We start from the raw sequence: 18,407 nt of genomic DNA, 5'->3' as shown, positions 1-18,407 counted from the left end.
TGCTACGTCGGCTGTAGTAATTCCTCTCTCTACATTTCACTTCATGTGGATGGGGTCTTAGTAAATCAAGAATATATGGATTTCAGTGTTTCAGCTGGGATTGCATAAAGCATATGAGAAGCTGGGCTGTTTATTCAAACACAAGTCTGAAAGCTCATGCATATAAAGTTGCCTCAACAGTCTGCTTGCAGCCAGACCAGAAGTCTTAAAATGAAAAAAGTAAGTCTCCTCCTGATTGAACATTAGACCTGGAGGTGGAGGAGTACAGGGAAGTTGAACAAAAAGTTATTCAACCCCTCTTAACTTCAGAAACATTTTTTCTTTGCTTAAACTTGTATTTATTTTTTTCTCAACTGGTTTTCTGGCTCTCAAATGTAATCTTGTAGCCAGGAGTTGATATTCATAAAAAGCAAAATGCTATCTCCCAAGTAGTAACTTACTGTTTATTAATAAACAGGAAACCCCCCGTATACTTAATGTTTAGTCTCTCATTTATATTTATGTTTGCTTTTCCTTAGACTCTTGCACTTATACTATTTGGATTTAATGTAGTTTTGAATTGTTTTCAAAACTGAAAGTAACTTGCTTATTCTGTTAGAAATTCACATAAAAATGGTTAAGGCAGGGCAATTATATGCTTAAATGGCATGCTCCTCATGGATTAGTGGATTCTAATGCAATAGAAAGGGTAAGACAAAAGTGGTGTCAACCCTGTAAAAGATTCACACTTGCATCTCTTGGGGCTATCTGAGGCTCTTTCCTCCTGCACACTTCCTCCCTTTGACCACCATGCATTTCAGCTGTATGCTGAAATGAGCTCATTTTGAAATAATCAGTGTTTAAGTTTCAGTGGAATATATACCCTCCACAGGAAAAGGGCAAGCAGATGTTGCCTGCCTTGCTCCTCACCTTAGAATTGGCATATTTTCAAAAAACGCCTACCTATGTCTGAGGAGACTTGGGGTCTTGTGCTGACAGACTCCCCCTTATTCAGTGTCTGAGTTAAAAATGATCACTTCACTCATTTAGGTTACCTTCCACTGAATCTGATTTTAAAAGTCACTGGGGACCTTTCCCACACATACGCACAAACACTTGCTGAATTTCTCTCCAAAATGGCACTGGTAGAGTTTGATATAGTCTTCTCTGCTACGTGTTTCTTATTTGGCTAGAAGTAAATCCTCTTCACAGAGCTTGAGCAGCAGTTTTAACTCCCAGCAGAAATTTCATGACATTAGAAGTAGCTGCAAGTGATGCCAAGGACGTCCTGCATCCAGTGAAGTGATGCAGAACACACTTTATTGAAAGGCTCCATCCTCACAGTGAATTTGCTCACAAGCTCTGATGCCCTCATTCTCATGGTATCCTAAGTCATATGACATTTATATTCATTAAAATATGGCCATAATGATATTTAAAGAATGCTATGAGACCTAACATGCTAGAGCTAAATAGTGGTTCTCCAATCTGCCCTTTGTAAAGGACACCATATAGATCCGTCTCTCTTGGGAACAGAATGGTTAAGAAATTTCTTATAAAAGCACAAAACTAATTTTCTGCTCCCTGACTGAGCAGTAATATAGCTACTGTTTGTAGTAGAAATTTATATAACTCTCATAGTCTACGAGTTGACTTCTTAAGAGAGCAAACTGGACACATCACACCAGTTTGGTCTTTAGCAACCAGACCACAAGTCAGGCAAGCTTCAGAATCAATTCTTCTGTGTACCCTGGCTATGCATTTCTGGTCATTTGGGGGTTCCAGATGTTTGTGTGGTGTTTATGTGAAAAAAGCTATACAATATCAGTTAAATAGAAATCATACTTAGCAATCCCTTTCCCAAAGTATCCACAATTTTAGTAGGCAAACAATACCAAAAATACGTAAAGAGTGTTTAAAGCAATGCAGTGTTCTTTACAATTAATGAAATTACCTCTTCCTTTTTTCAGTCATCTTACTAGAGTACTCACAGTATTGCAGAATAAAATAAATTGTTTTGTGCCTTCTGTTTTGATATTACTTGATTTTGATTAAGAAAAATCTAAAAAATGGGCAGCTAAGTAAGTGGTTGTTCTTGAAAAACTGCTCTTGGAAAGTAGCAATGGGCAAATTCCTTCTCCTTTAAAAAAGAAAAAATATATACTTCCAGATAAGTATGCACCTATATATTTAAGGGAATGTTTTTCCCACTGATATGCTATGAGAGATAAAAACTAAAATGCACCAAATCATGCCCCAGTATAACACATTTGACTGTTGTTAATGTCAGCAATTCTCTATCCATTTATATTCCATATCATTTATTGTTAGCGATTTATTCTGGACTAAAGTTAAAGACAGATATTTATCATATCTCATTAGAATTCAGCATAGATTTTGTGGCACTATCATGTCCTTACTAATTGCAGAAGCTAGTCAGAAAAAGGCAGTTCATAAAGACTCTCTGAACTCTCTCTCTGAAAATAAAATCAACTGTAGTAAATAGGCAGTGGAAAGTGTGCTATTTCTATATGATTTATTACTGAATCTTTGACATACAGGAAAATGTCTCCCAATAGCAAGTATGGAAATGACTGCAATATTGCTACTTCTTGGTTCAGTGAAAATACTGGAGCAATCCCAAACAGTGTTGACTTCCATTTTGTGTTTCCTGGGCACTTCCAGAGTTGCTCCTCTGGAAGTCAGAACTCAATGTGCCAGAGGAACAGATCAAGTAGCCTATCTGGTATTTATGTCATTAAACTCTTTGTTTACATCACTAAACTAGTTGCATTAATAATCTCTTGTCAGTAGATAAGGATGAATCCACTTCTTCAGGCTTCTGATTACCAAAAATATGTTGCTGTTTTTAATAGGAAATTAATTTAGGTCAAATTGGGTATGATTATTAGTTGTACCTTGTCCACCAAGAACAAGACGTATGTTTCCATATACAGATTTGCAGGGTAATGTTGTGATGGGAAGTTTGATTCTTTCTAGTGGCACTTCCACTGAAGCAAGTCACAGATTGTCGTCTTAACTTTCTAAAAAACTAAGAGCTTGTTCATCTCATGCAATACAAAATGCAACAACCAAACCAAGTTACGAGACATGCAAAACACTTACAAACATGACATGCCACCTCAGAAAGAAGAGTGATTTGGCTTCCATTGCACAAAAGGAAAGAAAGAGAATGATTCTTTGGAGGAGAGTGAAAAAAGAGTGAGGTTTTTCCTCAGCTGCCAATGCCTGGTATAGGTGGGTTTGAAATACAATATTAGGAGGTGGTAAGAGAATTACAGAATCACAGAATGGTTGAGGTTGGAAGGGACCTCTGGAGATCATCTAGTCCAACCTCCCTGCTCAAGCAGGGTCACCCATAGCACATTGCCCAGGATCGCGTCCAGATGGGTTTTGAATATCTCCAGGGAGGGAGACTCCACGACCTCTCTGGGCAACCTGTGCCAGTGCTCTGTCACCCTCACAGTGAAGAAGTTTTTCCTCATGTTCAGATGGACCTTCCTGTGTTTCAGTTTCTGCCCATTGCCTCTTGTCCTGTTGCTGGGCACCACAGAGAAGAGGCTGGCCTCATCCTCTTGACACTCCCCCTTCAGATACTTGTACACATTTATGAGATCCCCTCTCAATCTTCTCTTCTCCAGGCTGAACAGGCCCAGCTCTTGCAGTCTTTCCTCATAGGAGAGGTGCTCCAGCCCTCTAATCATCTTGGTAGCCCTCCGCTGGACTCTCTCCAGGAGCGCCATGTCTCTCTTGTACTGGGGAGCCCAGCACTGGACACAGGACTCCAGGTGGGGCCTCCCCAGGGCTGAGTAGAGGGGCAGGATCACCTCCCTCCACCTGCTGGCAACACTCTGCCTCATGCAGCCCAGGATACCCTTGGCCTTCTTGGCCCCAAGGGCACACTGCTGGCTCATGGTCAACTTGTTGTCCACCAGGACTCCCAGGTCCTTCTCTGCAGAGCTGCTCTCCAGCAGGTCAGCCCCCAGCCTGTCCTGGGGCATGGGGTTATTCCTCCCCAGGTGCAGGACCTTGCACTTGCCTTGGTTGAACTTCAGGAGGTTCCCCTTCACCCAACTCTCCAGCCTGTCCAGGTCCCTCTGAATGGCAGCACAGCCCTCTGGTGTGTTAGCCTCTCCCCCCAGTTTAGTATCATCAGCAAACTTGCTGAGGGGGCACTCTGTCCCTTCATCCAGGTCATTGATGAATACATTGAACAAGACTGGACCCAGGACTGACCCCTGGGGGACACCACTAGCCACAGACCTCCAACTTGACTCTGCGCCATTCACCACAACCCTCTGAGCTCTGCCATCCAGCCAGTTCTCAATCCACCTCACTGTCCACTCATCTAGCCCACACTTCCTGAGCTTACCTAGGAGGATGTGATGGGAGACAGTGTCAAAAGCCTTGCTGAAGTCCAGGGAGACAACATACACTGCTCTCCTCTCATCTCCCCAGCCAGTCATTCCATCATAGAAGGCTATCAGATTGGTCAAGCATGATTTCCCTTTGGTGAATCCATGCTGACTACTCCTGATCACCTTCTTGTCCTCCAGATGCTTAGAGATGGCCTCCAGGATGAGCTGCTCCATTGCCTTTCCAGGGATGGAGGTGAGGCTGACAGGCCTGTAGTTCCCTGGCTCCTCCTTCTTGCCCTTTTTGAAGGCTGGAGTGACCTTGGCTTTCTTCCAGTCCTCAGGCACCTCTCCTGTTCTCCAGGACCTTTCAAAGATGATGGAGAGTGGCCTAGCAATAACATCCGCCAGCTCCCTCAGCACTCGTGGGTGCATTCCGTCAGGGCCCATGGATTTATGGATGTCAAGTTTGGACAAAAGATCTCTAACCTGATCCTCCTCCACCAAGGGAGAGTCTTCCTTTCTCCAGACTTCCTCTCTTGTCTCCAGGGTCTGGAATTCCTTAGGACTGGCCTTAGCAGTGAAGACTGAAACAAAGGCAGCATTCAATAACTCCGCCTTCTCTGTATCCTTCGTCACCAGGGCACCTGCCCCATTCAGCAGCGGGCCCACGTTTTCCCTAGTCTTCCTTGTGCTAATGATGTATTTGAAGAGCCCCTTCTTGTTGTCCTTGACATCCCTTGCCAGATTTAATTCCAAATGGGCCTTAGCCTTCCTTGTCGCATCCCTGCACACTCTGACAACATCCCTGTATTCCTCCCAAGGGGCCTGTCCCCTTTTCCACATTCTGTACACTTCCTTCTTCTGCTGGAGTTTTGCCAGGAGTTCCTTGCTCATCCATGCAGGTCTCCTGCCCACTTTGCTGGACTTCTTACTCAGAGGGATGCACCGCTCTTGAGCCTGGAGGAGGTGATGCTTGAATATTAAGCAGCATTCTTGGACCCCTCTTCCTTCTAGGGCCCTACCCCATGAGATTCCCCTAAGTAGGTCCCTGAAGAGGCCCAAGTCTGCTCTCCTCAAGTCCAGGGTTGCGATCCTACTTATTGCCCTGCTCCCTCCTCGTAGGATCCTGAACTCCACCATCTCATGGTCACTGCAGCCAAGGCTGCCCCCAACCTTCGCATCTCCAACTAGACCTTCTTTGTTTGTTAGTACAAGGTCTAGCATTGCACCTCTCCTCGTTGGCATCTCCACCACCTGAGTCAAGAAATTATCATCAATCCTCTGCAGGAACCTCTTTGACTGTTTGTGCCTAGCTGTGCTCTCTTCCCAGCAGATGTCAGGGTGGTTGAAGTCTCCCATGAGAACCAGGGCCTGTGATCGTGAGGCTACTTCCAGCTGTCTGTAGAAGGCCTCATTGACTTCCTCTTCCTGATCAGGTGGCCTGGAGTAAATCCCCACAACAGTGTCATCCATGTTAGCCTGCCCTTTAATCCTTACCCATAGGCTCTCAACTTGCTCTTCATCCACCCCGAGGCAGAGCTCCACACATTCTAGTTGCTCCCTCACATAAAGAGCAACTCCACCACCTCGCCTTCCTGGCCTGTCTTTCCTAAAAAGCCCATAGCCATCCATGGCAGCATCCCAGTCATGTGAACTATCCCACCATGTCTCTGCAACTGCAATGAGATCATGGCCCTGCGACCGCACACAGATCTCTAACTCTTCCTGCTTATTCCCCATGCTGCGTGCATTGGTATACAGGCATTTCAGAGACCCAATTGAGCATGCAGGCTTCTCAGGAGAGGTGCAAGAGGATCCTCCATAGCCATGTCCCATGCTGTCTCCCCTGGCTGTATGCACCCGCTGGAGGCATCCTGACTTGAGCGGTGTTTTACTGACTCTCCTGCCACTATACCACTCCCCTTCCCCCATCTTGCCTAGTTTAAAGCCCTCCTTACCAGGTTGGCCAATCTGTTGGCAAAGACACGCGTGCCCCACTTGGTAAGGTGGATCCCATCGCTCCCCATCAGCTGCTGATCTTCAAACAGGGTCCCATGGTCATAGAAACCAAAGCCCTGTTGCCAACACCAGCGGCGCAGCCAGCTGTTAACTTGGAAAATTCGTCTACTCCTCCTCCCATCCTTTCCCCTCACAGGCAAGATTGAGGAGAAAACAACCTGGGCTCCCAGACCCTTGACCACCATTCCCAGAGCTCTGAAGTCCTGTTTGATGGTTTCCAGTTTGCCTTTTGTGTCGTTAGCACCCACATGGAAGAGCAGCAGAGGGTAGTAGTCCGATGCGTGGACAAGCCTTGGCAGTCTTTCCATGACATCTCTTATTCGAGCCCCTGGCAGGCAGCAAACCTCTCTAGACAAGAGGTCAGGTCGGCAGATAGGTGCCTCTGTCCCCTGCAGCAGGGAGTCACCCACAACAATCACTCGCCGTTTCTTCCGGGAATATCTCCAGGGAAGGAGACTCCACTACCTCTCTGGGCAACCTGTGCCAGTGCTCAGTCACCCTCACAGTCAAGAAGATTTTCCTCATGTTCAGAGGGACCTTCCTGTGCTTCAGTTTGTGCCCGTTGCCTCTCGTCCTGTCCCTGGGCACCACGGAGAAGAGTCTGGCCCCAGCCTCTTGACACCCTCCCTTCAGATACTTGTACACATTGATCAGATCCCCCCTCAGTCTTCTCTTCTCCAGGCTGAACAGGCCCAGCTCCCTCAGCCTTTCCTCATAGGAGAGATGCTCCAGTCCCCTCATCGTCTTTGTAGCCCTCCGCTGGACTCTCTCCAGGAGCTCCATGTCTCTCTTGTACTGGGGAGCCCGGCACTGGACACAGGACTCCAGGTGGGGCCTCCCCAGGGCTGAGTAGAGGGGCAGGATCACCTCCCTCCACCTGCTGGCAACACTCTGCCTCATGCAGCCCAGGATACCCTTGGCCTTCTTGGCCCCAAGGGCACACTGCTGGCTCATGCTTAACTTGTTGTCCACCAGGACTCCCAGGTCCTTCTCTGCAGAGCTGAGAGAAGGTTATGTGTATTCACTTGCTGTGGTGTTAACATGTGACATGAGAAATTCTGTCTCCAAATCCTGCTTCCTGCGTACCCTGACTTGCACTTGGACCCAATATGACCTCTCTTTCTCTCTCCCCCATCTCTATCCAGCCCGTTCGATCAGGCGACTGTCACTAGTTTCTTTGTCTTCCTCTGCATTGTCCCACTCTCCTTACCTGACCTCAGTAAGGGCCAGGCCAGAGCTGTAAAATCCTTTTCTCCGTGCTACCTCTCAGGCTTGGAGTTGAGAGGGAGGTACAAGATAAGCCAGCTCCTCACAGATCTCATCAGCAGCGTTAGGGAGGCAATTGGCCCGTCTAACTTTTCACCTCCACCTTATTTAATAGCTACAGGACCTTGGGATGCTCACATTGCTCACTGCTGATAAAGGCTTATTAGCCTTATTCTGGCTGCCTTCCAAAGTCCACTGCATAGCAACTGAGCAGGAGTGTCAGTCCCTCTACAGATGCTACTATAGTTCACCCGGGAGCTCACAAATATATCTGGGGAGCACAATCTATCCTTCTGTATTGTACTGGAGGACTTTTCTGAAGAAACAAAGTAAGCTGGGTTCCCCAGTCCTTCATCAAAGTCCAACGCAATGCTGACTTCACAGATCTCACTGAAAGTGAAAACGAAGCGACTTTCCCTGGGTTTTGGTTTCACCTGAAGAGCTGAAGACAGCCACCCTAGATGCAACTAATTCAGAGCTCATGAATGTGTATGGACTACTTTAAATTGCAGTATAAGTTACATCTCATCTATCTGTACCAAAAATCTCATGATACAAGTATAAGAGGCTGAATGATAAATACTGGCTGATAAGTTAAATTTCTCAGCAAGTCTTGTGCTTTCAACAGCTTTCTAAAAATCTGAATAATCTCACTCCAATCTTGCCATGTATATAATTAGCAATATTATTATAGCTCTCTCATCCAACTTACCAAGTAATTACTATACATTAGTTTCCATTGTGGCTGTTAACCTACTTTTATCATGCCCTATCAGCATTGCTATAATCCTGTTTCACCTTGGATTCCCTAAAATACTTTGCTGACTCACTCTCCATCTATTTGCCTACTTATTGTGCTGAACAACACCCGGTTCTAGCACTGATGCTCCCTTATAAACCTCTTTTGGTGCTAGATAACTGGGCATGGGACCATTCACTGTCTCTGTTAATTTACCAACTATTCATTCACAGCAAAACTTTGTGCATCTGCCTGTCCTTTCAGTCCAGTTCTGGAAATCAGGAATGCACTTCCTAAAGCCCACAGAGTTAAGTCAAAATATAAGCTGCTGGAGAAACAGCAGAGCCAGGAATTGTATCTTTGGGTTTACAGATTTCTATTAGAGTATCTTTTTAGAGATTTTGTAAAAAAATTTGACTTTTTCAGCAACCCAAGTATATTACATTTACCTAATATACTCTTCTTTTAAAAAAGACTGCATAAATTGTATTTTCTTATAGTCCTTCATCCATTATATTGTTACTGCTTTCAGAGAATATTAGCAGACTATACAGAGGTACAATTAGCTTTACAAAAACCCTTCTTTTTTGGTTCCAAACAAAAGACTGAAGTCACCTGCATTTAGCACACTCCTCCAAATGCATTTTGTCTTCCACCTACTCTCCCAAAGTACAGTTTATGTGTACACAGAAAGAATAATGAGGAATAAATGGGGTAGAGGAAACAGTAAAAGTTGAGAAAAAGAGATTCAGAGAAAATAAAAGTATCTTTAAAAATGGAAGAACTTAATTTGGAGAAATCAACAGCAAAAACAGAAATGTTAAAAGGGTTTAAGAAAAAAGGTTAGCTGACACCATTGTAGACCTAAGATATTTGTAGAGTAAAATGAAAGTTTTACTTCTATGAAGTTTTGGGTTATGATTAATGTTATTTTGGGATGCGTTTAGCAGTGACAATGAAAAGATTGTTTTTTCTTTGGTTTGGCTATGTAATAGGTGGTGACCTTCTTCCTCCATTCCAAGCAGCTTATGAATGTGACTGATCTCTCTCATTTTCTTTCTGAGAAGCTGACAGTTAGGTTCTCTCTTGTCCCACTTCTTGCTGTGGTTTATAACCTTAATGATACTGTCAGATATTTCCCTAGGTTTTTAGGTAAGGTTCACTTGCATATAAATTTTTGGGATGACCCCCAACTACACATTTTAAAGATACTGGCTAGCTTCTTCTCTGAGTATAACACTATTTTTAAAGCTGTCATTTATTTTTGTGGGTACTTTATGCTGTAGTTTCTCAGAGGAATACCATCTTGCCCCAGTGATTTACTGCAATGGGAGTTCTAGCTTTCCTTTTGTTCTCTCTGACAGTGCCATACCTTCTCTAGCTATAAAGAGTAACCCCTGAATACACATTTCCTCTTTCTCTGACATAGTGGCATCCAGTGATAAGCAAACACTTAGCTTATAAACTTTAACTATCACATTTATTCTTAGATGCTGTAGCAGAACAATGCCTCTCCCTCCAGACAGTCTCACATCTCAAAACATCTTACTACTTCTCTGATAAATCCTCAGCCCCACAAAAAAATATCTTATTGTATGTTCAATTCCTGCCCAGCAACAACTAGGCCAAGCAGAGTGGGAAGAAGCTGGTAGGACCAGGGACTATGGAAACTTCTTCTCCAAATTAGGGAGGCCTGTTAGCGCTAGCAATTATTATTAGCCATATAAGGGCTGATAATAGCACTGGGAAGATTATCCTTGATCAGTGTTGAAAAAGACTTGGTCCTATCTGAACTGACTACAAAGACAGGGGCAGTGTCTTTGCAGCCTAACAACAGTTTGTTAAAAAATAAACGATGGTTAAATCAATTTATTGCAGCTACATTCTATTTTACAGAATTATGCAATGGAGCCTAGCATAACAGCAGAGCTTGATTACAGTTGCAGAACAAAGCACTTGGGGTGCCCGTGTAACTCCAGTTTCAGTTGACGACTACCAGGTTTTTCTGAAGTCAGAGGCAAAAGGAAACTGTCAGCAAGGAGAGTCTAGTGACTGAAGTCTAGTGAATTTCTAAGCAAGTCAAAGTTAGTTATATTAACCACATCTTTCCATGTGTTTTTTAAATTTTTATATTCATCTTCTCTGTTTTTTATGACCATTCTCCCATGCAAACAAGATGAGGAAACTGGCAGGAACAGTGAAATTGGTTAGGCACAAAGTCCCCTTAGTCCATTCCAAAGACACTATTTGTTGTAATGACAAGTAAAGTAAAACAGTTTCAGATAGCAGTAGGATTTTAGCATTGACGTCAACCTCTTTCAGTTATGCAAACTGATTGTATATAGTTCATCCAGTTATTGACAAACAGAATATTTTGTCAACACCAATGAACGAGAAGAAATGTATTAGATGTGACACGATGATACGTAGATAGCTGAGATCTGGGGACAACCTACTGGACTGTGAGCTCTCTCCTGGCCCAAAGTTTGGAAAAGCATGTTAACTAGGGAGTTGCTTTCCCTTTGACTTTATTTCTTTGATATCAGTTCATTCTGAGCAAGCTGGGCCCAATTCTGTAGGTCAGTTTTGAATAAAATTTGAATAGTGACTCATGTAAAGTTTCATGTGTAAGTTAATCTAAAAAAAAGATTTTATTTTACTGTTAAGCACAGATTCCTCAAAAATCAGAGGTTATAATAAAGCAAATGTTTTTTTCCAATTTTCATTGCTTTGAGGGAGGAAAGTTCGAAGAAGATTGCCTTTTCCTAGGTATTAGGAGGCATGAGAAGCAGGAATTTCTCAATAGATAGAGTCACCAGTTATCAAAAAGCACAAGCATATTTGTTTAGGTGATGAGTGCCTCTGAAAGCTCTGCTTCCTTTGGCTTCCACAAAAGTGTAAAATGCTAAATATCTTGCAGATTCTGTCCATGAGTGTAACAAATTCCTAACCTCTCTACTCTTTCTAGGAATTGTGTTTAGAGTCAAGGGAGAAAAATAGAGATAAAAAAAGAACTTTTAATTTGCTGATGGAATAGGTCTTGAGAGATGCTTTTAACCTTTTTGATGACTCAAAAGAGAGAGAAGTCCTGAATCCCCCTCATAACTTCTTGCCATGGATATCACACAAACAAAAATGTATTATTTCTAGCCAGGACTATTAAAATTTCAAGGGGTGGTACTTGTGAAGAAAAAGGCTGAGGAAGAAAAACATTAATCAGGGATCTTGTTTGACAAAGTCTTTGAATAAAAGGTCTTATGTCAACACATCTGAACTACATTTACAGCCCTGTTAGAGATTATACCAGTGCAACGGCCAAAGGTATCAATCTTAACCCACAACGAAGTTACTTATTAATCAAAATGCAAACCTGTACATGATAATACTTTATTGCTTTCTCAATAACAAGTTTGCAGCCAGTAACCTAAAAACCTCTTTCTGACATAGCAATGACTGAAACCATTGACTAACCTGGAATTCCTGTTTTTTCTCTTCAACTTCTAAAGAGATATAAGATTAACAAAAGTAGCTATCGTTACAATCACAAATGCAGTCATTTGAGGATATCTGGTAAAGGCCCCAGTCAGTCCTGAAATCAACTCATTCACATATTTTTTAGCTATTCCCTCTTGTTGAAATCGTGTACTTCCAAATACTTCACTGATTGCTCTCAACAAAATGCCATCTAGCCACTGCCACTAAAGGCACAGCAAATACGTAGAGCTATTCAGTGGAGACAAATGCAATCATCCAGAAGCAGCCCCTTCCCAGAGCATCTGCAAATGAGGACTTTCTCCTACAGGTATAGAACTGAAAATACTCTGAAAGTTGTACAAGACAAACAGTAAAGTTCATTTGTTGCCCTAAAGTGCTTTCCATATTAGGCTTACAATGGCGAGGCAGCTATGAAGCAATGTGGCTAGGCAGCACAACTGATTTCTAAATAGCAGACTGTTACCTTCCTAAACAAAATTACAGGCAACTGATATAAGCATCTATTGTCAATTTTAAAAAGCCCACCAGTGTAATTCCACCAAAAAGCTATGGTGACAGTAAAAACTTTGAATGCAGATCTAGGGGCTCAAAGGAGAAATTTTGCATAAGTTACTGTAAACCATATTAGTAGGCTTTATCACTTTTGCTTTACTAGTATTTTTCTCTTGAAATTTGGCCTCCCTCTTTTTATTTTAATACAAAGCTGAAAGTTTATAGCAATAAGAGCAGACAACATAAGGATAAATCACTATTATGTTCTAGTTTCAATTAAAAATGCTGAAATGAAAATTTTAAAATGAGCATTTCAGAACTGACAGGCCACAATATCACAAACTACAGCTATTTATTGGACTCTGTCTGTCACCTTATGCACATATTTATAGGATAGTCAGACTGAGTAAACATACATATTGGAGGAGATAGACAAATACACACATTTCAATTGACTGGGAAAAAGTCCTGCCATGATCCCATGACCAAAAATAATACAGCTTTCACAAACAGCTTCTGAAAAGCATTACATTTTGGGTAAAAGCTATTTTCAAGGTTTCAGAGTTCCAACTCCCTTAGCCACATCAATACAGTACTGCAATAAAACATAAATGAAATAGATTTCTAGTGTATGAGGAGAGTTACTGCCTCAAAGACTGAGAGATCTCCAGTAGGTCAAAAAAAGTAAGATGGAACCATTTTTCCACAGGAAAAGAAAAGGGTCACTAGTAATATAAAAGGGCCCATTTAATAAATATAGGAGGAATTTTGGAAGCAGAGTATTACTGAGTCTCTTACTCAAATACAGCAATTCTGGAAACAAATAGCCAAGCTACTAGACCTGCCGATTGATGACGTGCTCGTATGGTACATACTTGAAGACAAGGACTTCTGAATGTCTGAGTTGACTGTTAGTTATGAAATATTGCAGACATATGACATTTTTGTTTTTCAATGTATGCAACTGAATGATTTACAAGCCAAAATGAAATAATTATAAAAACTAAAAAAAAAAAAAGCTGTGTTAGGATAATCTTGTTTATTCACATAAAATACTAAGCTAACACTTTGGAATTTGCCAAATATCCGAAAAGACAATGTCTACTTACAGGAAAATCATTTTACATATTGTTTCCAAAAGGGCATATTTTCCTCCCTGTCTGAAGCAATTCAAGCTATCAAGTCATAAACCTTCTGAGTGCCCTACTCTCAGCTACACAGGTGATCTAGTAAGAAAACAAGATGTAGGGAGTTAGAACTACACCAACAGAACAGTAGGGAAAGAAAGCAAGTCTTTAATAGCCAAAATGCAGGCATGTGAGCTGGAGTCAACTGACTAACTTGTTGCTCCCAACTTTCTTAAACTAAGTACATGAACTTTTCATTTGCATCTTGCCAGGCAAAATGAGGATATTTTTTAAAACTTCTTGAATAAAAGAAGTTTCACTCTAGGCTTTAACTGTGACTGTAACCAGGGGAAAAAAAGTTTGCTCAGAAAACATGCAACTCATGCAGACAGGCAGCAGCATAAACAATCCATTTATTTCAACAGAATTATTCATTACTAAAAAGCATGTACTTATAACATTCAACAGACATTGTTCAGGTCTCTTTTCTCCTGTTTCAGGACACAAGAAATTTGTATCACATCATTGATCTTTGAGAGCACATTGAAAAGAAGTGGGTTCACTGCTCTCACAGATCATGGCTATGTTCCTTCCCTTCTCATTGCTGAAAGTTTATCCTCTAATAAGAAATTCCCAAGGCATCTTACAATAGCAGGCATTCATGAATGAATGCATTAATAAGTGTTTCCTATTGCAGGGCCCACTGGGAATTCTTTATAATACTTGTAAGGAGTTTACAAACCTTCATTAGTTACATAAAACAGTAAAGTTAGTTTGCTTTTTCTGAACATGCTATTTTGCCACTTTTCAAAATATCACAGTAGACAAACTTAAACACTAGCATGAAACAGAGCCAATGACCCTTTATGTACTTACCATGTACCACATACTCGGCCACTTGGGATCATTGAAATAAGTGGATTGGGTACCACCAGGTTTAAAATCCCTCTTTATCCTTCTTTTAACCACCTGCTGTTGTATCCACTCCACCTGCCAACAAGGAAAACATTTGGTAAGTGTTAGGGTTCCATGGAGCTTATCAAGAAATGTGTGAAATCTTGGGAAGTTTCCCATTACCAGAGTCCAAGACATATTTCATGTTAAAGAGTTAATTTTGGCAGTGGGAATGCACAGCTCACTTTGGCATGTTGTTCACTAGGGAGTATGTCCAATTTAGTTAGTGCTATAAGTCTCCATGAGCAACTATTTAAATCCCCTGCTAGAAGGATTTCATTGGCTACCATCTTTTGAACAAAGCCATTATTTTATTATTTTTCATTATCAGACTAGCTCCTCTTTCAAATTTATAAAACCAGTTACTTTTACAAAGCTTAACAGCATATCACAATGAGAAATGAATGAAGTTTCTGAAAGTTTTCTTTCTTTTATTTTTGTTCTTGAAAACAAAATGTTCAGTAACATACTCAAATGTTCTACTTAACCAGTATCTAAGTGGCTTCACCACTTGGAGTGAAGAAACAAAATTAAACTGTATTTTAGAGCAGTGTGACTCTTTGTCAAGATTCACTCAGCCAGGCTTTTTGGGACTTCATTTTATCCTACAGTGCTCCCCAGGAAGAAACAGCTGGGTACTGAGCAACAGGTTAAATTACAACAAAAACAAAAAAAGAGATAAATAAAAAAAAATAAAGATCAGGGTTAAAAATCTAGTTCTGAAAGCCAGCTTCTTGTCTGTCAGGCACCTCTTCAAAGATTCATGACACATCCAGAAAGGGTGACACAGAAAGTGACATCAACCTTACAGCACATCATTTCTGTTTAAATGGGAGCTAGTTTCTATAAATGTAAATAATATAAACTATCCACAGATAAAGCCAGGTTGTATTTATATGCATCTACCTTCCTGACAGCTCATATTTCTGCCAAATTGTTTCAGAGGATATAACTGTAAAAATTCAATTCACCTCTTCCCAAGTAAGACAACCATTTCCTACTGGTAGTCAACTCTGCACCTTAGATTTGTGCTGTTTATGAATATCTGTGCATGCACACACACATAAATATATATAAAAGAAATTTATTTTCAGCTTACATATTTCTCTTTGTCACTTGTCAGGGATGGTATTAATGTTTTTCCTTAGCAGGCTGTCTCCACTATGCATCCTCAACTCCAGATTGTGGGATCCCTACACAGACAAAACTCCATTGTCATTAACAGAAATTTTGCTTGAGGTCCATACTATCTTGGCTTCTGACCTCTCCTTCCAGGTGAAAACATAGAAAGGCATCCCTGAATTCTGCTTGGGAGCATTCCTAGGATATTGCTTCTACAGGTTGGCAACGCTTTGTGATTTTCTTTATAAAGAAGAACTGAATTTTTCCCCTTGCCAAGAATTACCTTCAGGGTCAACAGTATTCTTCTATATGCTTCTACAGGAGAAATTATGCAGTTGAAGAATATGGACTATCTATCTGGTAATGCTCACACAGAAATCCATTTCTCTGTTAAATCTTCTAGTAAATCCCTTTCCACTTTTGAGAGACTTGAGAAATTGGATAAGGTGCCTTTCTCTCCTGGTTACTCAGCTCCTCTTTCAGCTTGGGCTGACATCCATCTTGGTGGGCTTCCTCTCAAGAAGCCTAGAGCTGACTGCTGCCTTCAGATCTTACATGACCCAGAGGTCCCTTCAGCAGGAACAGGCAGGTAATCAGTCTTAGGCACCATTTGAGGTAGCAAAGTCTGGAGGCCTATGAGATGTATAGAGTGTGTTTGGCCAGAGGCCAAAAGAGGGAGAGCCAAAGACTTTGGCAAGCACTAAGCCTTAAGACTGAAGAGACTAATTTAAAGTGGGATCAAGATCCCTTTTAACTGGAGCTCCCCTCCATCAAAAAGGCTGATACCCGACAGATTTATAATGAATCCTACTTCTTTGTCACCTGCTGCTAACATATGTTTTCTCTTCCAGATCCCCATAGCAGAAGCTATTTTTTTCTCCTAAGTTTCTTTCCTCGCAGGCAGCCCAGCTCTCCCAACACATCTGAAGCCAGCTGAGGGGCATCCTACGTACCGTTTCATCTCTGACTCAGTAGCTGACTCTGTTTTGTTATTAGCATGTAGAAATTAGTGACAAAAAAGGCTGAACAAGCATCCATGGTTTTCAGGGCTTATACAGATCCACCTTCCAAACCTTACTATCAGATTTGGCTATTATTACTAGAAACAATTTCAGCTGAATGAGGGGTCTAAGGCTTCTATGCTGGCAGAGTATTTCCTGTCACCTTAACTCACCCCTTAGCTCTAGGAATGAATCACACAAGCATGTTACCATGTCCTTAAAAGTTATGCTGAAAGTGGTTTAAGTCAACAAATTTCAACCCTGGCACAGGCTAAGAGCACACACAGAGCATGCCATACCATGCAGGGCAACTCATTACAGAAGTCATTCCTATCTGAGTCTGCAGGGAGGAATTATAAATGCCTCTCCCCAACACAATTTCAGGATCTGATACTGGTGTAAAGATGTCCCCAAAGAAAAAACAATGAGATAAACTCAGCAGAAGAGGTTTAAACTGTCACCCTTTCTACCACTACTAACTCCAACTTAGATGCAGGAACATTAATGGAAGAAGGTAGGCACCAATACTGCTATTGCTTAGAGGAGCTGCAAGTCAAGATCCCATGGCATTTAAACTGTCATTATGAATTCCTCTGCATCAAGGTTGCTAAAAGCAATATCATTAGCAACTGTGTTTCTGAAAAACACCTTTCTTTCATAAATGTAGCCAGAGGAGTGTAAAATGGTCCAGGAGACTGCGTAACACAGACAAGTTTAAGTGAACTTGGATAACCTAATACCATTTCTATATGGAGGAATTAGAGAGGGTTTTCCTGACAAGACAAATTGCAAAACTCTTTACTATTCACTGCAAAATTATGTTCTCTGTATTTATTTACTGCCTATTCAGCTGTAAATAACTGCTGACTATTAAAAAGACTGAAAGCAAAGGCAACATAGCCCTTGCAGAGACTGATACATCCATACATTGATGTCTCAAAAAAAAAGATTAATTCCTTTTGCCTCTGTTCCCTTTGTTTCAGATCATGTTACAGAGAGCACTTATCAGACAGTTCTTTAGTTCAAGCAATCATAAACACCGTCTCATTTTACCATCACAGTTCATTGGAACAATAACTTGACACATAAAGAATTTCTTTATATGTATATATGTAGGTATTTCTGTGCATGCATGTATTTATACAAGAGCATGTATCAGCTGAGATAATGTGCAAGTCCATGTTATCTTAGGTGGTTAGATTTTAGTGAAATATGGATAGACATTATTCAGTATCTTATTTCCTGCCTTTAACAAAAAAGTTAAGTGACTGTGCTTCAGATAACGTGTCACAGGGCCTGCCCCTACTACATACTGGATTTTGTGCATAATTTCAGTTTCCTCAGCTCTGAGCAGAGTTAGGGAAAACATATGAAATAGTCATTTTGCAAAGGGCTGTCCAGCTTGCATGATCAGACCCAAAGCCCGAAAAAGAAACATAATTCCTCATCTTCCCACAAGGCCAAATGACAATTTTATGTAAGTGTAAAGCTGTTATAAATAAAATAGTCATTTGATATCCTACAAATACAGAGAGGGGCAAATGGCATGTTTGTGTGAGCATGCGTATGGGAGGATAGTACAAGTAGCTCTGTAACGATGGAACCAGTGTAAAATATTGGGCCACGCTGGGCACCTACAAATGTGGAAGAGGAAGTGAAAATGGCCATTCGGGCTCTGTACACTTCTATGAGAGAGACAGGGCAGGATGCAAGACAGAGTAACCCAAAACAACACAGTATGCCTGAGCACAGGCCTGATTATAGCCTTGTCTGTAGGGTTTTTTGCAAACACCTTCTGTTGGGATCTGCTTGATAATTGTTTTTACAATTGCAC

General features: G+C 41.4%; 1 protein-coding gene across 1 annotated transcript in view; it reads right to left on the bottom strand.

Moving 5' to 3' along the window:
- The window catches only part of LOC104151133 (proprotein convertase subtilisin/kexin type 5), a 267,125-nt gene that overhangs the window by 205,796 nt on the left and 42,922 nt on the right, over window positions 1–18,407 (bottom strand). Inside the window, 1 exon segment of the mRNA XM_068925372.1 lies at window positions 14,373–14,486. Coding sequence (XP_068781473.1) covers window positions 14,373–14,486 — 114 coding nt within the window.

The sequence above is a fragment of the Struthio camelus genome, chromosome W (assembly GCF_040807025.1).
Source record: "Struthio camelus isolate bStrCam1 chromosome W, bStrCam1.hap1, whole genome shotgun sequence".
Classification (NCBI taxonomy): Eukaryota; Metazoa; Chordata; class Aves; order Struthioniformes; family Struthionidae; genus Struthio; species Struthio camelus.
This window is presented reverse-complemented; position numbering and strand designations above follow the sequence as displayed.